This window comes from Morone saxatilis, unplaced genomic scaffold, assembly GCF_004916995.1.
Source record: "Morone saxatilis isolate NCDOM2014 unplaced genomic scaffold, NCSU_SB_2.0 Contig24, whole genome shotgun sequence".
Classification (NCBI taxonomy): domain Eukaryota; kingdom Metazoa; phylum Chordata; class Actinopteri; family Moronidae; genus Morone; species Morone saxatilis.
In genome coordinates this window covers 14581246-14607767 of record NW_023339807.1, presented here as the reverse complement: position 1 = coordinate 14607767, position 26522 = coordinate 14581246, and the positions used below count along the sequence as shown (strand labels likewise).

At 41.8% G+C, this 26522-nt stretch overlaps 4 protein-coding genes across 4 annotated transcripts in view; all 4 read left to right on the top strand.

The window, feature by feature from the left end:
• The window catches only part of rad54b (RAD54 homolog B), a 14050-nt gene extending 1213 nt beyond the window's left edge, over positions 1–12837 (top strand). Inside the window, exons 3-16 of the mRNA XM_035671619.1 lie at positions 50–245; positions 5335–5583; positions 6666–6965; positions 7260–7422; positions 8030–8255; positions 8935–9021; positions 9113–9233; positions 9315–9454; positions 9555–9845; positions 10017–10180; positions 10313–10574; positions 11425–11491; positions 11604–11801; positions 12362–12837. Coding sequence (XP_035527512.1) covers positions 50–245; positions 5335–5583; positions 6666–6965; positions 7260–7422; positions 8030–8255; positions 8935–9021; positions 9113–9233; positions 9315–9454; positions 9555–9845; positions 10017–10180; positions 10313–10574; positions 11425–11491; positions 11604–11801; positions 12362–12582 — 2685 coding nt within the window. The 3' untranslated portion in view covers positions 12583–12837. The remainder of the gene's footprint in view (positions 1–49; positions 246–5334; positions 5584–6665; positions 6966–7259; positions 7423–8029; positions 8256–8934; positions 9022–9112; positions 9234–9314; positions 9455–9554; positions 9846–10016; positions 10181–10312; positions 10575–11424; positions 11492–11603; positions 11802–12361) is intronic.
• On the top strand, positions 1767–5020 carry LOC118335372 (fibrinogen silencer-binding protein). The gene is made up of 2 exons (XM_035671620.1): positions 1767–2817; positions 3568–5020. The coding sequence occupies exons 1-2, from the start codon at positions 2411–2413 to the stop codon at positions 4118–4120; spliced, it is 960 nt and encodes a 319-aa protein (XP_035527513.1). The 5' UTR covers positions 1767–2410; the 3' UTR covers positions 4121–5020.
• A 6649-nt stretch (positions 12838–19486) lies between the features above and the next one.
• Positions 19487–21973, top strand: gem (GTP binding protein overexpressed in skeletal muscle). The gene is made up of 4 exons (XM_035672808.1): positions 19487–20244; positions 20521–20597; positions 20713–20917; positions 21029–21973. The coding sequence occupies exons 1-4, from the start codon at positions 19890–19892 to the stop codon at positions 21310–21312; spliced, it is 921 nt and encodes a 306-aa protein (XP_035528701.1). The 5' UTR covers positions 19487–19889; the 3' UTR covers positions 21313–21973.
• Positions 21974–23468: 1495 nt separating this feature from the next.
• Positions 23469–26522, top strand: part of cdh17 (cadherin 17, LI cadherin (liver-intestine)) — a 12573-nt gene continuing 9519 nt past the window's right edge. The window contains exons 1-3 of the mRNA XM_035671670.1: positions 23469–23535; positions 25151–25207; positions 25758–25853. Of these exons, the coding sequence (XP_035527563.1) occupies positions 25154–25207; positions 25758–25853 (150 nt within the window). The 5' untranslated portion in view covers positions 23469–23535; positions 25151–25153. The remainder of the gene's footprint in view (positions 23536–25150; positions 25208–25757; positions 25854–26522) is intronic.

Sequence of the window (26522 nt, the reverse complement as noted above, 5' to 3'; positions counted from 1 at the left end):
CCCATCATCCAGCGTTGTTTCAAATGTTTCTCTTCCTCTTGTCCTGCAGGTCCACAGAAGTCTAGCAGCACCAGTTCTGAGTAAAACAGAGTATGAAGTCCCGTCCAAAGCTGCCGAGCCGGCTCCAGCCTGGTCGAGGGCTCTGGCTCGTGTTCTGAGTGCAACGGAGAGTAAAGAAAATGAGACTGAGACAGAACATGCTGACACTCTCACGGAGGAATACACAGAGGACAACAGACCAGCAGGTAAGACACAAAGGGGCTGGATACAAAAATATCAGTTAAATTTAGCGACATTTAAACCCAACATAAGTCTCTTTCAGGCAAATACAGGCAAATCAGGAAAGACAATTATATACATATATGTATCTGTATATATGTGTGTCTGTTTATATATGTTTCCATATTATATATACACACACACACATAAAAAATGATCCATGACTTGATAATTACTTATCACACTCATTCATTTATGTGCTACAATGTCTAATACCTGCTGTGGTAATGCTGCTATTGTAATGGGCATACTTGTATGAAGTACCGTGTGTGAGAGTGAGGGGAATTCATATTTATAGCTCACATTAATACCACATAGTCAGAAAGTCTTCCAGAAGCTGGAATGATCACTGTGTGTTCACAATGTAAGGACTAGTATATGTAAGTAAAATAATAACTACTTGAAAATTCTCATTTCACTCCCATGACGACTACTAAGTGTCCACGTTTTCAGGAAAATATGAACTGGCAAGCTCTGAGACTTTAAAGAGAGACTTAATTAGTGCTCAATTAAATGCAAGCGGACTGGAAACATCAACCAATTAAGCCTGTACATTAAAAAGACAATGTTCTCTGATGGACGATGATATAGAAAAAGATCTGGGAGAGATTAAGGAAACATCTTTAGCTCAATTACCTCCTGTTCAGATGCCAAAACACCTGAAACTGTTTACCTATCAGAGATATTTAATTCCTCTCGGCACAACTAACAAATATTCAGTTGCAAAATAATTTTTTCTCAAACATGAAGCCAGAATTCAATTGCCTTTTAATTTTAGAAGCAGGAGGTAGTCTGCTTTAACTCAACTTAAACAGCTTAAACACAAAACACCTGCCTTCTCTCCACATACACACTGGAAGTCATTATTTAACATTAACTGTAGCAACAACACGGGTCGATGCTGCTCTCACTACATTTGAATACATCCAGTGTGCGGTTTGTGCCATTTGAATTGCACTTTTTTGTTTTTGTTTTTACCTGTTTCTGTATAAACAACCGTGCGATGCCGCTGAGAGTGATGCAGAGCCACAATGCTTTCTCATTTCACAGTGCCTGACTGTCCCTCTGTGGCTAATAATATCACACACACACACACAGAGGAGGTGGATGTTAAACCAGGCGGGCTGAGGCTGAGTGACAGCAGGTCTAGCATTATGCAAATGAGCGGGGTAGTGCAGCGGCAGCGGCGGGCAGATTAGGACTGTGCTCGGGATCAGTGAGCCACCGCTCCCTCCTCCTGCAAGAGCAACTAGTGCCTCTGTTTTCCACCCTGAAAACGCGCGTCTCACACCCTCTCTGCCTGTGGCTCGGCACGGTTCCCACACACGGCCCGAAACACGTGTTTTAATCAAACGAATCAGTTCTTCCCGATGCACAGTTGAGATTTATTGTTTTGCATTCAGCGTAAAGCGGCATTGAAATGGGTATAAACGCTTCGCTCCTGCGGGCATGCGCAGCGCGCTCACAGATCCCTCCCCCCACTCAGTTAGTTAAGCCAGCGCTATTTCAAAGCGGCACTCAGTTTTGGAAAAATATTCTCCTGACCCCTAATAACCTGTAATACGGTGTTATTAGACTGTTTCCCTCATTTGTGCAGACCACAGACCCTCTGATGTCTGTCCCTGTGTTACAGAGGCAGAGTGGCTGTGCTGTGCTCTGTGCTGTGCTTGGTTTGGGGTTTAGAGAGACCGAGCTGTAAGTAGGTCGGGCTGGGCTTAAGCGGCTTAGCTACGTCAGCCTAAGCTGGGAGGAATTCATCCAAAGCCCTCCGCGGTAGGCGGGGGCCTAAACGAGGCTGGCCTAGTTAAGCCTGATTCTTATTGTGTGCAGCACAGCCTGTTTTTGTTGTGCAACGTAGCTGAGAGGGAACCAAGGAGTAGTGTATGAATCCATGCACATGTTAGACATAGCTTATGTTTGATTTTAAGAAGAAGAAGTGAAGGAAAATGAGATATGTGTGGGAGTTAGACCAGTGTTAGCTTTATCACCGTGGATCAAGAGAAGCCAGCAGCAGGGACAAAAAAAAAAAAAGACAGGTGGGAAGAGTGAGGAGCCTTAGTATCAAGTGTGTTTACTGAGGGGTGACAGCCATAGGCCTGACTTGGTCTGTGTGAGTCCGCTATGCTATAAGATGGCGTCCAGCTCCGTGTTTCTGTCCAGTATGGTGGGTAAAGCTCGCTCCTCCAACTTCACCCTCTCTGAGAAGCTGGACCTGTTGAAGCTGGTGCGTCCTCACATCCGCATCCTGGAGGAGCACACCAACAAGCATGCGGTCATCGTGGACAAAAACAAGTGCTGGGACACTGTGGCTGAGCAGTACAACGCCTTGGGAGGGGACAGACCCCATCGCACCGCTCAGGGCCTCAGGACCCTCTACAAGAGGCTGAAGGAGTCAGCCAAGCAGGAAGTGATGCAGCGGAGACACGCCCAGCCAGAGTACAGAGCGAGCATCTCCGAGCCAACCAGGAGAATTATGGAGATGATCCCTCACCTGTTTCACCATGTGCCGATCCACGAAAAGGACCAGGCACTGCGCAGGTACAGTGTGACATACACCCACAGGCACAGACACACAGTTTCATACCTACCTGGAGGGATAACACAAGAGTTTACCAAGTTCAGACATGCATCAGCAGCTCCAAAATACTATGTAGTCTGTATGATACTGATTCATCTGTGAGAGGAGGAGGGAAAGGAGGGGCTGGACTCATAGTTTCAAAGCCCAATCAGATTACTCACTCTCTGTACGTCGTCGCGCTCAACAGTAAAATACAGTATGTCCTGCCGCTATTTAATGTTTGATATTGATTGATCAGTTAGTTTAGTTTCAGCTGAATCATGTAGTGATAAGACATGTACCAATCACAATTTGGACCCTAAAATAATGTGAAATAATGTTTTGAACTTGGCTCAAGTTCTCAGTGCTACGGAAAGTAAGGCTGAGGCAGAATATATCAACACTGGATCAGAAGCAGAGGGCAACAAACCACTGAATAGTTTAGTGTATTTGTTGTATTAGTATTTATGCATAATAATGTGCGTATATGTATATATATATATGTGCATAGTGTAGCATATCTGAGGCAGCATAGGTTTGTTGTTTTTTAGTTTTGTGAATCACCTCATATCCTCTCATTTACTTTAATTAGCCAACTGATTGATTTATTTGGTGTGCGTTATCACCAACAGAGGTCTCTACACATCTCACATAAACAAGATGTAGACACTCAATAAACGCTGTTTAAGCTTTCTAGTCTCACTTATTTTTATCCCTTCTTCCATTTTTAGATTAATATACAGCAAGCACAACTCTCCTATCGAACATCCTGGCAGCAGCTCCTCTCTGGCTGGATTTCAGGATTACTCAGCAGCTGTCCCAAGTATCCCCCACGAGGTGGTCCAGCTGGACCCTGAAGAGGATGTTAAACCACCACCAGACCTCCCCATCCTCTCCGTACACACAGAGCCAGGGCTGGACGAAGGCCAGGAGCGGGAGGAGCAGGACTTGGGAAGCGTCCATGATTACGAAGCATCTCTGTCTCCCACCCCATCCTCCGTTAACATCCCCCTCTCCACGTCGCCACTGCCCTTACGCCACGACCTCTACCCCAACGACATCTACCCTCACCACGAGCCCGAGAGGTTTCGCCCTCTGCATCTGGCCAAAGAGGAGCACGAGTTGGTGTTGGCCAATCACAGGAAGGTTGCCATGTACTTGGAGGAGAAGAGGGAGGGGCTGAAGAGGAAACAAGAACTGGAGGAGGAACTTCTGAGAGCCAAGATAAAAGTGGAGAAACTAAGGGCTGCTCGACTCAGACACGGACTGCCAATTCCTCTATAACAAGCTTGAACATGCACATCTGGGGCCAGTGTTAGAAAGGGAGAGGCTCTGAGGAGTTTAAAGTGTGTAGCAATCACACTCATCCATTTCATGTTTGAGAGCTGTTTCAGAACTTGAATCTCTTTTGGAAACATAGTGCCTAGTAAAGACACTGAAAGCCTGGATAAGGCTGACTTGTGTTGCCATCAGTCTGTGTTTATGCTTGTCAGTGTTAAAAATGTTTCATCATTCTCTCACTTATTGACAGAAGTGGCAACACAACTTGTAAATGCTCACATTACAAACACTGTGACAGGCCAAAGTAGGTAAAATAAATGTGAAAGTCGAGGTTTTGGAAGGGAATGTAGTGATGAATGACGTGTACCATGATGGTGCTTTTCCTGCCTAGATCCATGAACAACAACAATGTGTCTATAGAAATTTCAGCATAGTGTTAATGATCTTTATTGTCCAGTATTGTTAGAGTAAATATTCTAACAGCATTTACTGTAATTATATACTGGAGGCTGCCTTCCTTGCATTTCCTTGTAGCCCTTTTAGGCGACCAAATTATGGGTGCTTTTTCAAAATTCTGTAGGTTACAAATGAATAAAGCAGCACTGCAAACCAACAGAGATCCACTTTTTTAGACCTGAAAAGTCAGTTTCAGATACCCAGAATTGAAGCACAAGTTAAACTGTTGAAGGCCTTAATAATAATGCAGAAGTGAGAAATTCTCTCTGGTTGTTGAATTAATGTGATCAAAAGAAGGGAGATGTGGAATTGATTTTGTGATGTTATTGTTATTTAATGTACTGTATGTGACTACAACATTGATTGTATTGTAATGTTGGTAAACAAGTGTTGTCAGTTTCTTTTACAGTTTGTTCATATGTTCACTTATTTCTATAAAAAAAGTAAGGTTGATATTCTGCTGGTCTTGTGTTTATTACATGTCAAACAGACATCCACTCTCATACTTTCAGCCTCTAAGGAAGAGCTTTTCTCTGAACTGGATTGTCTTTACATATCATATGAACACACGATGACCAAGAGCACTTTTAATTCTAACAGGACACAAATGGTACTCAAGTTTGTAGGCATGTGAATGTATGAAGGTGGGAGTGTGTGAAGGTCTGATGTGTAGACTTGGTGCTACAGTGACCTCTGCTGGTGGGTTGCCAAAAAGATATTTCTGTTGGTTTTTCACTGTGATATCTGTCTTTGTGTTACAGGAGTGAACGGTTCTCTTCAGTTGACTCCAGGGTCTCCTCAAACTCTTCCGCCTTCAGTGGGGTCGGCCTTTGTCTCCGGAGCTTCAGGCTCAGACTCTGGCTGCAGGCAGGACGGAGCGCGTTACTTCAGTGTGATGTGGTGTAAGGCCAGTAAGAAGAAACACAAGCGCTGGGAGGGCGATGCAGTCCTGGTTACAAGAGGCCGCACAGCCACACTGAAAGATATGGAGGGCAAGGACATTGGCAAGGGTGAGACCGAGACGGCCCAAGTTACATGTAGTATTTTACTTATTGACATGTTTTTTTTCAACTTCATCTTGTTGTCACGTTTTAGTCTGTTGGGAAAAGCTTTAAATTGTAATATAATACCAAGTCTTCTGGTTGGAAAGTAAATAAGTAAAATATATTTATAAAGCACTTTTCACAGACATAAGTCACAAAGTGCGTTACAAAATTCATACTAAATACATTAAATGTAGACCTGGTGCATACAGGTTACTCTTAACCAGATATGTATTTTGCTGCTTTTTGAAAGAATCTGCAGACTGAGGATGCTGACAGAATATTCCATATTCCCCCATTTGGGTGTTACAGCCTCTAAAGTTCGATCACCACGAGTCGTGCAGGCAAGTGGGACAGACAGCAAATTTAGCACATTTGACCTAAGGGAGTGAGCTGACGAGTAAGGGTGCAGCAGTTCAGCCACGTGCAGGAGCCTGACCGTGCAAAGCTCTTTAAGTAAGAGTGGGAATTTTAAATTGGGAGCCAGTGAAGAGATCTAAGTGTGATAGGGGTAATGTGAGAACGTCTCTATGATCTAGCGAGTAGTCATTCAGCAGCATTCTGGATTGCCTGCAGACGAGTAAGAGCAGGCGTACTAAGTGAGGAGAGAAGTGCGTTACAGAAGTTGATGCAAGATGCGATAAAGGCATTTATAAGCATCTCTAGTTCACTAATCTCTGCCTAATAGCTTTGAGACAGTCTAAGAGCCTTGATGATCTAAAAGCCTCACTAGGTTTGAATGAAAAGTGAAGTTGAGGATATCATCTGCAAATCAATGGTATGCTCTTGCTATGTCAAATCTAAGCAAGCTTCACACACCCAACAGTTATGTTCGGGTTAAGTGACTACACTTTGAGTACACTTGTTTACCCCTGCAGCAAGGTCAGAAATTCAAGAGAGTCTCAGCTGGAGTCAAGTTGTTCTTTAAGCTCAACCTTCAAAAGTGAGCTCTTATGACTTAGCAGTATAGTATAGCAGTTCTGGATCATTGTTCCAGTATATGCAGTCATTTGTTCAGTGGGTATGTTTCTGCATGTGTGTGTGTGCAGGAAGTGGCTACAAGGTGTCTGTGTTGGCCTCCCTGTCGGAGGGAGAGACCCTTATGATTGGAGGAAAGGAGGTGGAGGTGATGGGCGTCATTTCTGCTGAGGACTTCGCCAGGGGACGTTGCTTCCAAGAGGTCCAGGTAGAGAAAGAGGAGCTGCACACAATGTCGGCTCCGCCTCCCCCTCGCCGCTTGGCGTCTAAACCTTTCTGTCCCCCAACGCTGCTGGGGAGAGCGGATCTCTCAGGGTCTAAACCAGAGGAGGAACAGACCTGCCGACCTCGCCATGACCCACTGGCTCCAGGTATGTAGGTTAAATCAGAAATGTTATTTATATGTATAACCTTTTGCTTGTGTATGTATAGCTTTTACTTAAAAGTCCACAATTTAAGGAAATATATATTTATATACTATATATATACTAGTTGAGTTTGATGTGTTTGTTAGGATTAATAATACTAATTCTTACTCAAAAATATGTAATAATTTCTGACATTTTATGGCTTATTTTGGTTTGTTACAAGACTTGACCTTTCACTTTTCTTCATAACACAAACACTTTGTATAAACATAGTCCGGGCCTCTGGATCTTTTGCAGGTGCACTGGTAATGCCTCGTCCCTCTCCTAACCACCAGTGGTCTAATAACAAGTCGGGGCTTCCTTTGGTTGATGTTGTTGTTGACCCATACCTGACCACTCACCTGCGACCCCACCAGAGAGACGGCCTGCTTTTTCTCTATGAGTGTGTCATGGGCATGAGGTAATGGAGCCGAACCTAGAACATATCTAGGACATATCTTAGATCCTAGAACATATTTTTTCATTAGTGTATAATCACCTGAAAATAAAAGCCTTGTGTTTTTGTTACTTTAGAATGAGCTCTTTCTATCTGCAGAGGGGATCTGGTTATCTACCACAGAGTCCGCCAAGTTTATACACTTCTACCAAAACACTGGCTCTACATAGCGCCGGTCGTATTTTTCACAAGTTTTGTGTCCAACGTAGTTTCTCCTACACACTTGGAAGGGATATTTACTAGGTTGCAATCTGCAAATTCCCTGCTAGATGCCACTAAATCCTACACACTGGACCTTTTAAGCTGTTATTAGGATTCTAAATGGATCATATTAAAGTGATTTATTTTAGGAATGTCACAAAACATTATGAGACAGTTTAATCGCCATACAAATATATGGAGATTCAAATCAATGGAATGGAAAAATTAATTTATGAGGCAAGAGATATGAGGCCATTTTCTGTAGTTGACAGGGTTATATTTTCAGCTTTAAGTTTTAAAAAGAAAAGGAAGTATCTAAGCATGAGTTGAGTGTATCATTATATCACTAGTTTTATTGTGTGTTCTTCAGAGCTGTGGGTTGCTATGGAGCCATCCTGGCTGATGAGATGGGTCTGGGGAAGACCCTCCAGAGCGTGGCGTTGTCCTGGACGTTGCTTAAACAAGGACCGTACGGTGGGAAACCAGTTGCTAAACGTGTCCTTGTGGTCACTCCTGGTAGCCTCGTGCAGAACTGGGGCGCTGAGTTTAACAAATGGCTGGGCCGTGAGAGGATCAGTGTTTTCACTGTGGATCAGGTGAGGAGAGAAGAGGAAATTCTTTCTTCTGGGTTTACAAGGGGCTCGAGCAACACGATGGCAGCAAAGTTGAAAGTTGAAAGACTTTTATTTGATGAGGTTCAATTTATCATGTTGCAAGGCATTTATATGACACATTTCATTACAAGTAAGCTCATTGTGCTTTACATTTCAGAGAATTCAGCAACATGTGACATGAAACAAATACATTTAATAATAATAATAATAATAATACTAACAAATAATATAAATAAATACAAAATAATAAAAAACCCTTCCTCCTGAATACAGTAAGGAACCCACATGTACCCCACAGACATGGACCAGAGACACAGACATAAAAGTGTTGTTGTGTACCTGAAACTATATTATTAGCTCGCTATGGAGTAAGAAAAATGCTCTAAAGCTAGCTCCTCTTCATCTTAAGTTAAAACCCTTTTGTAAACGTGTTATTTTAAACCTTTTTTTTTTTTTTTCTCGAGTATTTTGTCCCGTTGTGCTTTTGTTGCGTTTTTTCTTCCATTTTGCATTTGATTCTATTTATATCTTATTCCATGTTGGCTCATGCCTTTTCCTCGTCTAATATCTTTTTGTCAGATTACTAATGTACCTTCATCTAGAATGTCTAATAATAATGTTGTAAGTCATTAACATACATTCTTTATTGACATATGTATAGGACCACAGGATAGAGCAGTTTGTGTTGTCCCCGCTGCACAGCGTTCTTGTGATCAGCTATGAAATGCTGCTGCGCTGCCTGGAGCAGGTATGTTCACCTCGTGTCTTGCTGTCACGCGTCCATGTTATAAACAGCTTATATCATCATATCATGTTGTGTTCATTTCTGCTGTTTTCAGGTACAGAAAATGGAGTTTGGTCTTGTAATCTGTGATGAGGGCCACAGATTAAAGAACAGCAACATCAAAACATCCTCAGCCCTCAGCAGCCTGAGCTGTAATCGCAGAGTCATACTAACAGGTACACACTGGAATGAAGTCTCTGACTGACAACTACAACTTATTGTGAATGTTTTATAATAGATGTGTTTGTCTTTTGAAGGCACCCCGGTACAGAACGACCTGCAGGAGTTCTACGCTATTATAGAGTTTGTTAACCCGGGGATCCTCGGGTCTTCCACTGCATATAGGAAAGTGTATGAAGAGCCGATTCTACGCTCCAGGCAGCCCTCCTGCACAGAGGTAATGCTTCTTCTTTCCCTCTTTATTTCTACTATGTAGTCACTTGACATACATCAACAACTTTGTCTGGCATTAAACCGGATCTGGTGTCTGTCAACAGGAGGAGAGAGTTCTGGGAGAAGAGCGAGCAGCAGAGCTCTCTCGCCTGACTGGCATGTTCATCCTGAGACGAACGCAGGAGATTATCAACCGCTACCTGCCTCCTCGTCTCGACTGGACGTTGTTCTGCGACCCGACCCCTCTGCAGCGAGAGCTATACACGCGTCTCCTCGGCCACAGAGTGTTCAGAGCCTGTCTTCAGGCCTCCACACAAACTCACACACACCTGGCCTGCATCACTGCCCTGAAGAAGCTCTGTAACCACCCTGGTCTGCTCTACTCCACTGTCAAGGTTTAGTTCTTTATTAGTTGTTGGGGGAGTCAAACCTGCATCTTTTTTAATGCTTGAACTTATTTAATGGCTGTAATCGTTATTAATTGAAGTCTGAGCATCAGTTCTGTGGTCAAAATAGTATATGTTTTTATGTTAGTGTAACTGTGAGTACTGTCTTATGTTCTTTAGGAAAAAAATGACCGTGGTTCAGTGGAGAACTCTTTGTACGAGGGCCTGGAAGAACTCTTCCCAGAATCCTACTCTTCAGGTGGATTCAACATTGCTGACTCTGGAAAACTCCTGGTTCTGTCGGACATGTTGACAGCCATCAGACAACTCAGCCCTTCAGACAGGTGTGTGTGTGTGTGTGTGTGTGCGCGTGTGCGCGTGCGTGTGCGTGTGTGTACGTGTGTGTGTGAGTCTCAGGTGTTTGCATGTATGTGTTTTTGTCTCTATATACTGATAAAGTGTGTGTGTCCCTGCAGGGTGGTTGTAGTGTCCAACTATACTAAGACACTTGACTTGCTCCAGGACTTGTGTGTACACATGGGCTACACCTTCTGCCGACTTGACGGACAGACCCCCACCAGCCAGAGACAACGGCTGGTTGACGGTTTTAATAGTCCCTACTCTCAGAACTTCCTGTTTCTGCTGAGCTCCAAAGCAGGTGGGGTGGGGCTTAACCTAGTGGGTGCTTCACACCTGGTGCTGTATGATATTGACTGGAACCCTGCCAATGATATCCAGGTAAGATACACTCACATACTTCGAACGGCTTTGTTTTTGGACTCTTCTGTCTTGTGTCTGATATCTGATTTGTGATTTCAGCATGAATCCTAAAGCTAAACTGCTATTAAATAATTTACTTGGTGTGAATTATTAGGGTCTGGAAGGCAATTTTATAAGCGACCTGTATAAGCAATTTATATATGTCTGCAAATAATTTGGTTATCATAGTAAAAAGAATATGCATTACATCGTTAGTGAAGAGGAGTGAAACAGATGTGTGTTGTTGTGTTGTTAAGCACTTTACACTTCATGCCACATTCACACAGCAAGGTGCCAACTGCTAAAACACACATTCATACTCCAATGACACAGAATCTGGAGCAGTTTGGGGATCAGTGTCCTGCTCAAGGACACTTCGACATGCATGATTGAACTGCCAACTTTCTGATTAGTGGATGGCCCGCTCTGCCGACCTGTACGTGTACAAAAAGGTTGCGCTGCAGTCTCGACAAATAATGCTCATAATCTGTTATGTTTTGTGAGCTCTGTGTGACAACAGAGAACATAAATGTACACGTAGAGCACTGCTTGACTCCTCTTACACAACCCTGATCACACAGCATGACATCACTGAAACTGTTCAATGAATGAGTTACCTGTTTGTATATAAAAATCCAGTGTGAACATGATCCAGGTCATAACTAAAAGGCAACAACTATGGGTGTATGGATCTATATTTTTCTTGGTCTGGACCAAATGAATTGAGCGTGAAAATGCCCTCAGACTATATAACGCTCATATACAAGCATATCCACCAGATGGTGCTGTGCACATGTGTGTCATTCCCCCCTGCCACTTCTCCTTCTAGGCCATGGCTCGAGTATGGAGAGATGGACAGAAGAAGACTGTGCACATCTATCGTCTCCTCACTGCAGGTCAGAATACACAAATACTAGTAGTACAACACAAAGGAGCCAGAATGTTTATCAAACCATGAACCAGGCTGATGTGAAGTTTTATGTTTTGTTGTGTGCAACTACCTCGCAGGCACTATTGAGGAGCGTATATTCCAGAGACAGGTGTCCAAACAGGGTCTTTCTGGGACGGTGGTTGACCTGGGAAAAGGGGCGGAGCACACCAGCTTCTCCACCAGTGAACTGCGAGATCTTTTTAGCCTGACAGACACGCCCTCTCTAACACACGACCTGCTGAACTGCAGCTGCAGCATGGACGGTTCAGTCCAGGGTAGGCACATAGGCGAGGCCCCACACTAGTGCTGGGCGATATACCGGATGAAGCAGTACACCGGTTTTATTTTTCCTGTATGATAAGAATTTTATATCATTAGTTGCAGCTCTACATCAGAGAATTTGAGAAATCTCTTTGAATACTAAACTCATACATCCAATGAATATTATATATTAATACCACTATACTATATAAAGTATTTATGCCCGTTTCTAATGTTTATAGAACTTTTTTTAATATTTAGTTTTGAAAAAGAAACAATTTAAAAGTTAAATTTGTTGGCTAATATTATTACATATTAGAAAACCCTTCGTCAGTCAAAGCCTTCAGTATATACATGATTATATTAAAATGTTTTTTGTGTTCTATGTACTTCTGACAGTAGAATAAGACACTATTATTATCTCCAAAAATAATAAAAAATACAGTGAAACCGTAAAAATATATATACCATGACACAATGTTTTGGTCATATCGTCCAGCACTACCCTGCATACACTTTTGCCAGTATTTGACTTCACTGAGACTCATTAACTCACTTTTCTCTTCATTTTCAGCTGTCGTAGAGGAGGAGGAGCAGGTTTCCAATAGGCCATGCCAGCTTGGTCGCCAAGGTGACCGAGGAGGGGCAGCGCAGAAGCATCTCAGCATGTCCGAGCTGATGCAGTGGAGACATTTCTCTGGTGACACACACACGTTCTCAGACCCCTACCTCGATCACGCACGAAGCCACATCACCTTTGCCTTTCAGACCACTATCTCTCACACAGTTCAGTAAACAAACATACTAAATTACACACTGTAATTGACTCACACACATTAATCTCTTCTACGTGTTTGTCTTCAGGCTCTCTGGGCTTTGTCTGCAGCCTGTCTGCAACATATGACTAAAACACTCGCTGCCAACAACCGCAATACAGTTTCCAACAGTTTTAAGTGATTGTTTTTGAGATTCTGTCTATTTTCCTGAATGCTTTCTTTATTTATTCGAATAAACTGTAAAACTTCATTAAATAAGTGAAATTCAAAAAGAATACGTGTAATAAACAAGCTTTTAAGAAGTTGAAGATTGGTTATTGACTGAAGAATTTTTCCTGGGGAAAGCAGAACATTTTAGATGCATGGATGAATGTGGCCGGGGATGTTTTATATCCACACAATACTGTAGATAAGCGTGCAGCAGAGGTACTTCTGTGTCTATCTAGAGTAATATTTGCTGCGTCACATAGAGGATTTATGTCGTTCTGAGACATGTTTAGGTGACAGAAGATGGGTGGTATGGAGAGAATGTGTATACAACTATCCATAGAAAATAATTTAGTTTATGGCTGGCAGTGTACACCTTGTGTATATCATTGTGAGCTGAATGAAAACCTGTCTTCAGCCTGAAGTTTTCTGCTGTAATGTCACAGTTTGTGTGTCTGATGTAGTGACCTTGTGAATCTGCAGGGTTTTTTGATGAGGGCCATACTCCGATCTGTGCAGTCTGTTATTTTGGATAACACTGGTCTGTTCATGCTCTTCAACACAAAGCTGCTGCGTGGGTGTTATGTCGTTGCGTGTTTCTGTGAGCGCGCGCCCTGTATTCACATATGATTTGTACTCGGGTCTGTCAGATTGACTGAGCTCCAGTACAATGTCTCTTTGCATAAACAGTGTAATTATAATTTATTTGATGATAAGCACTGCGTGATTGTTAAGCAACTTTGTTGTATAATAAATGGGTCTCTGGGATGTGGAGATTTTCCTTTATACAAATGACAGTTGTAGCTCTGTGGCATATCAGCATGTGTGCGTGTTGGAGGCAGCGTGGCGATTATGCAGACCCCTTCTGTTTCTCTGTGGCCACATTGTGAATTTAATCTGTTAGTGCCAGTCCTACACCAGAATTCAAAGTCTTAAGCTTCTTATTTACCTTAGATATCACATTTATTTATTATGTAGTCTGTGGAAACTAACCTAAGAGTCTCCAGCCATGCTAGTGGCTCTGTGAGGCTGTACTTGGGCACAGTGGTGCTTTGAGCTAAACGCTAACATCAGCATGCTCACTAAGGCTACAACTGACTGTTATTTTTGTTTTTGGTTAATCTACTGATTATTTTGTTTCGTTTGGTCTATATAAATGTTGTAATTTCCCAAGGTGACATCTTAAATGTTTCGTTTTGTCTGACCAACATATGATGTTACCATTTCTGCTAAAATAATAATGGTTTATCAATATGTTTGGTGATTCATTTTCTTTTGATTGACTTACTTGATGCCATTATGCAGGTATGTTTGTCACATTCAACATCTTATTTGAATTGATGTTGATGTAAATTGGCGAAATGGCAATCTATCCAATCCATCACAAAAAACCAGAATCACAGTGACACTAGAACAAGGGTGACCAAATGTTTTTTCCTTAAGGGATGAATGAGTGAACACTTCCTGACTTCCTGTGCAAAGTGTCACTCTGCCCGCCGTGCTCAGAGTGCGAAAAATAATTAGTAATTAGGGATGCTACATATTTAAGTAGCATGGTTTTGTTGCAAAAAATAAAGCAGCAGAAACATGTTTTATGTTGATATGTTATATATTTTTAAAAATATTTTTTTCAGACATTGGACTGGCCAATTCATGGTGGGTGTATTCCACTAGAGGAAACATCAGGGATTCATCCAGAGTCATTTGGATTCATCATCCTGGACTCCTTGAATGTCTGTACAAAACTTTTATGGGAATCCACCTTGTTAATGATGAGTGTGAAAACTTTGACCTGCTAGTGATGCTAGATGAAGAGTTTGGGGGATTACCAAAGTCAGTAGGATTCATCCTCTGGGGACCATGAATGTCTGTACAATTTCATGGCTATTCATCCAGTAGTTGAGATATTTCAGTCTGGACCAAAGTGGTGGACCGACCAACAGACAGACAGACATATCCATCAACAGAGCTGTGACACTAAGATGGATAAAATGCCCTATTTCACTACCACAATACAAAGTCCTTTGGTTCAGACAAGGAAACAGATTTGTCTGAAAAAAAGAAACAGAAACCAGTGGTGGCATAGCAACTGTAACCCAAGCAACGGTCACCCAAGCAACTTACTACAGATACTGCCCTGTCTCTGGTTTGTTTTTTCAGAGTGGTCACATGTTGTGTCACGGCACTTTGGTATTGGTATTGGACACGTGTCAGTTAAGTGTCACTCGTCAAAGTGGGACATTGATCCGCATCACTTCTCTAACAGTCTCAGAGGCCATGTGCTGGTGGGTGCATGAGGTGGAATTTGTCTGTCTGTCTGTTTGTGTAAAGCTCTTACTAGCCGCTGCTGGCCGCACTGCCAATCCCTCTTTTAAGCTGAGCGCTCCATTGACTTTCCACCGCTGGAGGGGGAGAAAGAGATGCAGTTGTTTTGACGGAGAGACTGAATAACAGATTGGAATGTATTCCCTGTGATCCCAGGACCTCTGTGGAAGATCTGAATGTACCGTAGAGCTGTAGAGGCTGCATGGCCAAGTCTGTGGTATTAACATTCACTGAGGTCACGATATTCTCATATTTCATTCATCATCAGTCCTAGAATCATTCACATTGAAGCTGCACATGGTTTTAGAGGTGACATAAGATAGATAGAGAAGATAGATGCAGTCTGTACTTCACAGAGCTGACCTCTTGTTTTTGTAGTTTATGGCCTCATGATGTAGTCTCCAAAGTTGATGGCAACAGACTGCATACACTTGAGTTTCAGCAGACGAACCCACCAGCAGCACACTGTGTATGGGTAAAACAGCTCACTGTCCTTTTGAGGTACAAGCTCAGGCTCAGTTGCTGGACTGTGCATAATATTGATAACCCAATTTATGATATTCTGTGTCTCTCTTTGTTATTCATGTTCCCCATCTGTTCTGCTCTTTTAGTTTGCAGGTAGAGGTCAAAGGAGCCAGAATATCTTGACCAAATTTATCTTAAAGCCTTGTACTTCCATTTCAATTTAAAATTTGATCAAGTAGTTGCTTATCCAAAACAGTGACCTTAAATGGGATTGAAACACAATGTTTGAGGTCCACGTGATAATGTCACACAGACCATTCAGTGGGTTCGACCTTTAGCTCTTTGGTGCGACTCATCCTCTCTTTCTCTACCTCCCTTTCATATCTCAAGCTGTCCTGCATTACCACATTGGATGGTTTCAGCCTCTCAAACGAGAGGTTTTACAAGGTTTTTTCTTGTTTCTTGTTTTCATAGTAAACTCAATATCTCTGTTGGTCTGACAAAAAAAAAAGCAATTTGCAGATGTTACCTTGGGCTTTTTTTTCTGATGTTGTATGGACCAACGGATGAATCAGTTATTTGAGAGATGATGAAAAAAATCGTTAGTTGCAGCCCTATACTTCCCTTTGATATTTTAATGCTGGGAGTTCGATGCAGACGAGTATTGACTTCATTCTTGCTTCTGGCCTAATATTAAAGATTTGTTGTCCTGGGTGACTTCAGCAGTGGGGTTTCTCTTGAGTGACTTGTTTTCAAACTCACTGGAAGCTTCGAGAACTCTATATAAGATATTAATGAATGTTCACAGAATATTTCACAAATGTATTTAGTGACCTATATTTAAAGGGCTATCCACAAAAAAATATTTTCAATGCACACAAAAATATTATATATAAATGTAAATCAATCCACATATTTAAAAAATGTTTTTGGGGGCTTTTATTGCCTCTAATCGATAGTGACAGCTGAAGAGCGACAGGAATGGAGGGAGCGAGAGAGATGGGATAACGCACAGCAAAGGGACACAGGCTGGAGTCGAACTCATTAAACTGGGGCTCGTGAGGAATTATTAATTTTATTCCATCATCATTTTTAATTACCTAGACCGGTGCCAGGTGGAAAAAAAGGTTAAATTTGACCACTTTATTTATCAAGGCACACAGGTAATTTCAATGTTGATGTTTTATTCTGTATTGTTGCTGAGTATCTCTCCATCGTGGACTGACTGTGGTTTCTTGAGATGTTTCTGATGACATTGTTGCACACAAAACAGAAAAGACCTATACGGATGGTAAATGGCTGATTATCATGACTCAGCAAACCTATTATTTAGGAACTCACATGCTCTCAAATTTACAGATTTGGTGATTTGACTATAAAATGGCACAAATTCATGTATAAAGTAAAAACTAAGATGCTTCCAGGCTATATCCAGAGGGTGTTGCAAATTAGAGTGAGTCAATATGAACGAAAAGGAATTTGCATGTTTACAAAAACAAATGCAAAACAAACAATGTTTAGCAGTTAAAGGAGTTCATTTGTGGAGTAAGGTCCTCAAGTTATATAACTTGAAAGGACTGAAATAAACTAAACCAAACCAAAGGGGTGGAACCGACTATGGTGATAAAGTCACGACAAGCTCCGTTATTATTATTATTATTATTATTATTATTATTATTATTATTAAGGGATATGATATGATCCAGGTTATATTCCTTATGTGCTTATGTGTTTTGCATTTAAGTGAAAGTCGATATTCTATTGAATTGATGAATTGTCTGTTGCTGATACATATTGCTGTTGTTTTGGTGCCATGGCCTACCTTGAACCTGCACTTACAATCCGATTGTCATGTGTGAACCTCACTGCATTTGTGTGTGGGTGTTTTTGGAGACTCCCATGGCTCGATTCAAAAGGGAATTATCTGTAGCATATCAGACGTCTCGACATCATTAATATTGAGGCCCATCTGATTCCACAGAAGTCCATTATATACAAGGGGTATCGAATTAATTCACTTGGTCTATCTGCTATCTCTACAGTTGTAGAAACCACAACCAAGTGGCAGAAGGCACAAATATGTTTGTTTCTGTTGTACGTAGGCACAGCCTGTTCTGTCCACATCTCAACTGTCTGACTGACCTTATAAGAGAGTATGTTTTACATTAAGTGGAAGAAGGCTAGAGAGAAAGAGGTCACATCACACTCCTATCTACAGCCATCACCATAACCCCTCCCCCTCCCCCTCCATCCATCCATCCACCCCCTCCTCCTGACTCTGGTCCTGCTCCAGCACTTAACAAGGATTTAATGTTGTCCAATCATCTGTCAGGCAGATCAGGGCTGTAATACACAGCAGCAGGTCCCAAGGATGAGGTCACAACCCGATACAGAAGTCCTGAAAAACAACAGCCGAAAAAGCAGCATAATCCCACAATCACTGTAATAACTCTCCCTGCTCGCACACACACACACAAAGTGCTCTGGCAAATGAAAATCTGATGTTTATGAGTTAGGAGAGTACATGAAGTAATCCAGGGTCTATCTGGACATTTGTGTACATTGTTAGATGGATCATTCATGAAATAGCAACTGGTGGTTTCCAACCCATTAACAATATGCTGGTGCTGCTGACAGTAGAGCTCGGGCTTACACGCTAATCCTCTTCCTAAAGCTTTTATTCAGTAACTCATGATAGGAAGCTACGTTTAGATACTGTGACACTAAAAAGACACCAAGGTCATGTGGATGTCAGATATGACAGCTTTCACTCCCACAGTCAGTTACAGCTAATAAACCAGGTACTCGGGGTGTGTTTATTTGTTTGATATAAAAAGCTTTGAGCCACACCTTGTATCTTTCATTTTAAGAGTCCTGCCAACACGTCTTTATTCACTTCAGTGTTGGGGAGACAAGCACACGTTTTTGTCTTGTAGATGCTCCCGGAAGTTGTAACTTTTATCCTCGAAATGGTTAATCTAAGAGAGGGATAATTTTATAAATGAGAATATCTTGCCAAATACTGATTTTTAATATGTGATATTTAGCCAAGGTAGAGTTCCAAGATTGGAGAAAATAGGATTTGTGAATAATTTATGGTTTCTTTATTGGCCCAAGTTGTAATCTAGCATGTCTGTTAATCATCTATCAGGTTGGACAGGCAGCAGCAGAAGTGTGGATCAGTTATTACTGTTGGCACCTGCGTACAGCTCTGCCAACATTTATACATTATTGAATAATTCATATACAAACAAAATCAGCCTTTAATTTGGCCTCTGCAGTTTATTGCATCTTTTATCGGTACTGAAATCAGGCTGCAACTGAAGATTATTTAAACTTTATTGTTTATTATCGTTATTTTATCAATTAATTGTGTGTAAAATGTCAGAATATTGTGAATGAAAATGCACAAAATCCAAGATGATGGTATCAAATTGCTTGTTTGTTCAACCAAACCTAAATATATTCTGTTTACAATCATATTAGATAAAGAAAATCAGATCAGTGTATAATCACCTGAATATAGGAATCATTCTGTTTTTGGTAATGAGCCTTTTATATCTACAGATACTGCAGGTTGCTTTACATAGAGTCTGCCATGTTGAACTGCCNNNGTAGCCCAGAAGGGACAAACCACTCGCTCTAGATAGGGGTGCACATTTTCCACCACTGCTATCCTGCCCATGTCTCTGGTTTTTCAAAACAAGAGCAAATGTATTAAGCTCCAGAAAACCTTGCATTTCTATATTTCTATTCTGTAAAGATGTTTTTGCCCTATATTACATAATTCAGTACCGCTTTGGTGTGAATATAAACACAAGCAGTGAGTCAAAAAGTGAGTCAAAACAGTAAATTCCCAACACATCACTGTAAACCCACCACTTGTGCTCCTCCTGCTCTGTATATAAACCACAGGGAAACCCCATCTGAGCATTAGAGACACACTCAGCTGGAGATTACTGAGACAGACGGCAGCAGACATCAAGAAGACACAGCAGCTGTAAATGTCGCTCCGGGATTTAACAACCAAATGTTTCTGCTGTGCCCCAATTGAACTTTTTAATGCGGGATTCACGTCTTAGCATCAGACTTTCATCTGCTCTTATTGAGGGTGCAGTGATTTACTGTTGAGAGCAACTTAGTGTCCTTTTGAAATCAGTTTATGCAGACACAAAAGGACATTTAAGTATTAAGCGCATAGGAAAGTGTAAAAGCGTCTTTTAAAGGAGACTTTTTGGAGGTGTTTTTGTTAAAGCAGCACCTTTAAATAAGGTTTAATCCCACCGCTGTCGGGTAATCCAGCCTAATTCAGTTTAATTTGCCGGCACCATGCTCTCCACTGTCCGCCGACACAGCCTCCGCCTGCAGACCGAGCTCCACCGGTGGAGCATCTGCGACCCCGGCAGTCACCTGCTGCCGGACAGCTTCCTGACCCGGGTCCCCGCCTGCATCTCCCGCTCCAAGTCCTGCACCAGCTCCGCCGGGGAGTCGGACGGGAGCCGCGGGAGCTGGTCGTCCTCAGACTCGGTCATCTCCACCGACTCCGCCGGGGATTCGGCCGAGCCCGGGAGCCCGTACCGGGTGGTGCTGTTAGGGGCCAGCGGGGTCGGAAAGACCGCCTTCGCCAGCATCTTCGCCGGAGCAGCGGACAGCATGGACAGCGATGACTGCGAGCTGTGTGAAGGTAAGAAAAATATTTAAAAAAAACTATACAGAAACTTTTTATAATGCTATTATTGATCAGATCTGTTTCATGTTTAGAATAAATCTTAGATGGATACAAACAAAAATCTGAAAAGGTCATTCTAATCTCAGTATTGAGCACCATACACGTTTTAATTTCCTATAATATTATTATTATTTTTATATTATAATGTCCAACACATTGCTGTCAACAAAAGGAGAATATAAGTCTATGATTTTACTAATGTAAATCTGTTTGTTGTTTGTATAATTTCAGTTGAAATGTGTGAAAAGGAAATTGAAGTGGATGGAGAGCCTGCAACTCTAACTGTGCTTGACTCATGGGATGCAGAGGTGAGACAAAAAACAGAGCAGTGATTTCACCTTAGCCTAAATGCCAGCACACACACACACACACACACACCATACTGTAAGTCCTGTATCTGACTGTGTGTGTTTGTCTTTGCAGACCGACAACGAATGGGCTCAGGAGTGCTACATGCAGACAGGTGATGCCTACCTGTTGCTGTACTCTGTGACTGACCGGGCCTCGTTCCTGCGAGCCTCAGAGCTCCGGATAACCCTACGTCGCTTCCGTCCTGCCCAGCACACACCAATCATCCTGGTGGGGAACAAATGTGACCTGGTGCGACGCAGAGAAGTGTCAGTCAGTGGTGAGGGGACCTATTTACTGCCAATGGAGGGGACACAGTCCTCTGTTTGTACTATTTACTGTGAGGTTTCCTTCCCTTATGAAAGTACTGATGATTGACTTTCTGTTTCAGAGGGCCGTGCCTGTGCTGCTGTGTTTGACTGCAAGTTTATCGAAACCTCAGCCGCCATGCAGCACAACGTCTGGGAGGCTTTCCACGGCATAGTGCGACAGCTGCGTCTACGCCGTGACTCCAAGCAAGCCAACAAGCGTCGCAGGCACATAAGCTGTAACACACGCCGCGAGAGCCTTCCAATGAAGGCCAAACGTTTCCTCGACAAGGTGGTGGCAAAGAACAATCCCAGTGTGGCGTTCTGGTTAAAATCTAAGTCCTGCCATGATCTCTCTGTGCTGTAGGGGCCCCTGGCAGATCTACACTAAACCTTTGAGCAGGTGAACAAGTTACAGCCTGGAGGATGTGGACATGGGCTGGAGGGAAGCCTGCTTCTACAGGGCTAAAGGTTGGATGGTTCAAACCTAGTCCTCAGTGGTTCACATCCACCCTCGGCACAGCCAGCACAGTGTACACGAGAGTCACCATTATGTTGCAGTCTGAACTAGACTGAGAGGACTGGGCTCAGTTTGTCAGCCTACGAAATGGACTAGAAATGAAGTTCCTGTTGCAAAGACTCATGTTTGAGTGGCCTAAATGTTGGAGGTTAGAGCTCAGCTGGTGGGAACTGACAGAAGGATGTGATGTTCATTTCTGTGTTTTGAACAAAGAAATAAATACTAGCATTTTCTCTCCTTTCTTCTCTCATCTCTTTTGCTCTCATCCCTGCCAAACGTGTCGTCTGTCGATCCCTAAAGTGCTAACATTACCAGGTGTAAGCTATTGATGAAGGTCATTTTGGTATGATGGTTATTTAGTCGTTACTTTGAATTTCTTCATAATGTGTTGTGTTTTGAACTTACTGTAAATAAATACCAGATTTATGTATTTTGCTACTTGTATGCAGTTTCAGTGTTGCCTATTGAAATAAAGTGACATCATGCAATTTTGATTAAAAAAAAAAAACTCTCCTATTTGTCTGTCATCTCAACCTTACTAATGAGATGTTACCATGGATGACTCAGCTTTGACACAAAAGAGACACACTTACACAAACAGGGTTTAACAGCAACACAACTGAGCTGATAAAAGATGAGTCAGGTGCTGACATTAAAGCTGAACTTTCAGAAACAAAATTAGTCTAATGTGCGTATGTGTGTGTGTGTGTTTGTGTGTGTGTCAGCTGACTGAACAAAGTGATTTGACTGATCAGAGATTCGGGTCACAGTGTGACACTGAACATAATGCTCAGACACCGCCTGCTCGGATCCCAAACTCAGTTTTGTCAGAAAATGCAGGGAAATGTGTTGCCAAGGTAACATTCAAAGGAGCCTAGGAAGTGTGTGTGTGTGTTTTGTATGTTCAGTCCAGGGAGTGTCAGGCAGATGGTGTTGGTGCATGTTGGACAGAATATCTATCAGGATCCAGGCAGATACATGGACCCATGCTTTACATAACAGAGTCACTTCCATCTGAATTAACGGCTTCATTCGCTGAACCATCAACACTGCAGTCACAGGTTCTGGTTAAATAGCCGTCCTGTGAAACTGACTCACAGCCCGCTTTTCATACAGTTGCAGATTCGCACAAATCTCTGCCTTGTTTCCGAGCAGCTTTCTACAGCCTGTAAAGCTCACTGCTTTGATAGTGTGTGCATCAGGATGTATGGAAGATAATCCCAGATACATGTGAGGTTGGGTCATAAAGGATAACACTCAGTGACAACACTGACATCCTCTCTTAAGGTCACCTTTAATGCATTTCTGTTGCATTCATTTATACACTTTTAGAAGTTTAGACAGGACCGAGATCACAAGCTGGAATCAAACCCTATTTAACAATTTAATGATTTGTGCCTTGAGCTGCTGAAGCACCCAGATGACCCCGTAACTTTGCATTCTTATGAGGCAATGGATTGTCAGTGTAATCTGTTAGTCTATTGTCTACACACAACTCCTTATCAGGCACTGCTACTAATGGAAAAAGCTGACAGGAAACAGTGCAGAGGTGTGTAGGTCAAAGTCTGAGGAGAAAATTAGAAACTTCAACGCTGAATAGTAGATTTCTAGAGAAACATCACACAGTATAAAACCCAGTTTGTTCAAACCTTTATCTTTCTTTGTTACTAATTCACACACATGCATTATAAAAAAGTACACATTTAGACTAAGACTGTGAGATTTCTTCAACCAGTTTGTTTTTTGCAACTATAACCCACTAACAGAACTCACAACTATAAGCATTTGAGGATTCATGTAAAATCAGTGACTGATATTAGGTACAATATTAATGGCTTTGTCTTTCACAATATCATATGTATCATTGTTCTGTTCTTCCTGTCTCCTTCCTCGCTCTTTGTCAGCTACCTTCCCATTGGCTGTCTCGACATGAGGGCAGGGTGATTAGACAATCATTAGATCCAATAAAACATAGCTGGTTAGCACCTGGTTAACGTTTGACCAGACAGGATGGGGCTGCTCAGATCACTCTGAAGTCTAAGGAGTGACTCGCTCAGTCTCCCCAGCAAGGTAAGTCTGCTCACTCTCCTGTCGCCCAGTTTTGGAAATGTCAAGTATTTGGAGTATATTTTGAGGGTGAGAATGGGACACAAACTGGACCGCCTCTGTTGGTTTTAACAGGTTGTGTTTGATGTGTCAGATGCTTTCGGTTTGTTAAAAAAGTGCTGTGATCTTGACTTGACTTTGGTAGGGCCTTGGTGTTAGGTGTTGGCATGTCTGAAAACCAATCTCTCCATCTTGTGGCTTCTTGGGTTGTGTCGGTGCCTGGCTTTGTGGGGATATTGCTTGTATGGTACACTAGATTTACTATCATAGCAGCTGAAATTCATTCAGTCATTATGATAAAAAGGAGGAAGAGAAGGCCTGCAACACCCAAATCATTGTATAACTTTACCACCTCGACCATCAAACCTGCAGTAAATAATTAAATTATTTTCCTCACTAGGAGTCATCTACTTAATTCTGGGTTAGTAAAAACAAAGCCAGTCAGCAGAGGTAGTGGTCAACACGGAGACAGAAATACTAATAATTGGCAGACAACAAATTCAGGCAACTAATTAATAACTAGTAAAGTAAAATTTAAAATCTGTTAATAAGGAGTGTAGCAACCGGCGGGCAGTGAAGTGTTGTGCTTCAAAAAGGTCATTAGCCACGACTCAATGTCACCTTCACTTTTCTGTGGCGGCTGACTTCACCCTTCTCTCTTACTGCACTTTATGAGTCCAGCACTCTTAAATTTGATAATGTATCAACGCATTCTCTGATATATTTGATAGTTTCATGTATGTTAAGTTTTTTCCATTGTTATCCAAAGCAGTGTCATACTAATGTTAACTCAAACAACACTGTACATATATTCTGCTGTCGTCTGAGTTTATAACCTCTTTGAGACGCATTGAAGATACCGTGGCAGAGCAGCGTCAAAGTGTCTGACACATGAAATTACCAGTTAATCTTCCATATGTCATTTTTGGATGTCAGAGAGACAGTACATGTGTTAGTTATCAATCTTTTTAAACACATATACAAACGCACAATTAAGGCTGTTATGTTATTCTGCACTCTGACTGCCGTAAACTCACTGAGGTTACACACTTAGACCTGCGTCAAATAGACACCCACTGTGAAAAGTTGGCTTGTAAAGAAAATCTGGTGTTGCATGTAAGCTCTGACTTTCAGTTTCTGCTGTACCCTGAGGTGGGTGGGTCACCCGGTTGTGTAGGTGGAGCCGCACATAGAAGGACTTTAAGCTCCCATTTCGCTCAAAGTATGAGGCCAAGAGAGATAGCATGCACGTGTGGACACTCAAGGACAGAGGACATATTTTCCTGTCTTTATGAATCAATAACCCATTGCCAACAGAGAAAGTAATGTTCTGAGGTACACTGGGTTTAATTGTTTCTAGATGGATTGAGTAACAATTATCAGTTTTCGTTATTTCTACATGATATTTGGATTTAAAAGCAGAACACAGTGAATAATATGCTTTCTAGAAATTTGAATGTGTAATTTAAATCCTCTTCATGTCACCTCTCTGCCTCCTCAACCTCCTGCTTTCTCCTTCACCATTTCATCTAACTCCTTTCCCCATGTCTCCTCCTCCTCCTCCTCCTCTTCCTCCCAGACTATGATCATGACACCCATGGTGCATCTGTTGTTGCTCCCACTCCTGTTCAGCATTGTGAGTACATCGCACTACCAACTGCTGCCTCAGTCTTTCAGTACATATTCACAGTACTCAAAATACATGAACCTGTTTAAACAATCAGTGTGGTTTAATGCGTAGATTTATTCATGTACAATTTATAGAAACTGTTTTGGTTCATGGGAAGTGAATGCATACAGGCTTTTTTTATGATAATTGATGTCCCCTGTGCAAAGAAAATGGCAATAACTGTCTGCAAGGTTAAAGAAGTGGAGGAAAACCTTTGGTAACTCATTTAAAACACTGAACTAAGATGGAAAGTGTTACTAAACTGAGCATTAGTCCTTTGTCTGTAGACTTTGCTCTCTTGTCCGGCAGTGGGATATAAGAATTCCCATTGTCGTGTCATTTTGGTTCAATAAATAACTGGGCTATAAAAACCTGCCCTCAATGCCTGACTACATTCTACTACAGTACGGAGCTAAAGCAAAAAGGGCAAATGTGGGCGTGAGTGTGACGGGTTCAATTCTACCTCAGCCTGTACTATATTCATTGACCTTTGACCTCTGTTTCTGTGCTCTGACAGGCTGGTGGGAAGGATCTAGAGGAAAAGAAGGGCCTTTTTAAGGACACAGAGCTGCATGTGCCAGAGGGGACACCAGTGCCATATCCCATTCATCAGGTATTACACACAAGCAAGAACATTCACTCAAGTACTGTACTTCAGTACAATTTTGAGGTACTTTGAGGAAAATATTTTACTTTTTACTGACAGCTTTAGTTACTTTTCAGGTTAAGATTTTATTTAAAAAAACATTATAAGCTTTTAAAATAGAATCTACTTGAGGCTCCTTGTCACAGGTTTCAGATATTTATGAGTTGATTGCAGTTCTGCCAAAGGGAGATTTCCCTTCTAAACATCTCACATGGTTTCCTTATAATAATTGTTGTTGAGTCTGAAAGAGGAAAAATTGAAGATTAAAGTAAAGTTTTAAAAATGAATTCAAACTTTTTCCACTCCCATTAATCATCTCACGATCCCTCAGATGTATCTTGTGATAACTAGGTTTGGAAGCACTGTTAGTTTTGTTTATTATCCTTTTGTAAATTCCCTTTGTGTTTAATTTGAACTAAACTAACTATATATAAAGTAGTTAAAACTAGCTGCACCTGGACAACAGTAAAATACTTTGTAGTCATTGATGCATCAGTATTAAAGATCTGATCATGTAAAATATGATACTTTATTAGTCACAGGGGCTTTGACTTGTTATACATTTTATTGAGAATACTTATGTACTTTTACTTAAGTAGCAGTTTGAATGCAGGACTTTTACTTGTAATAGAGTAT

Excerpts from the sequence above, each read along its gene's own strand:
- LOC118335372 (XM_035671620.1), top strand. The coding sequence starts at position 2,411 with ATGGCGTCCAGCTCCGTGTTTCTGTCCAGTATGGTGGGTAAAGCTCGC. Across the intron at positions 2,818-3,567 it reads AAGGACCAGGCACTGCGCAG|ATTAATATACAGCAAGCACA; the intron begins GTACAGTGTGAC and ends TTCCATTTTTAG.
- gem (XM_035672808.1), top strand. The coding sequence starts at position 19,890 with ATGCTCTCCACTGTCCGCCGACACAGCCTCCGCCTGCAGACCGAGCTC. Across the intron at positions 20,245-20,520 it reads TGACTGCGAGCTGTGTGAAG|TTGAAATGTGTGAAAAGGAA; the intron begins GTAAGAAAAATA and ends GTATAATTTCAG. Across the intron at positions 20,598-20,712 it reads TTGACTCATGGGATGCAGAG|ACCGACAACGAATGGGCTCA; the intron begins GTGAGACAAAAA and ends TTGTCTTTGCAG.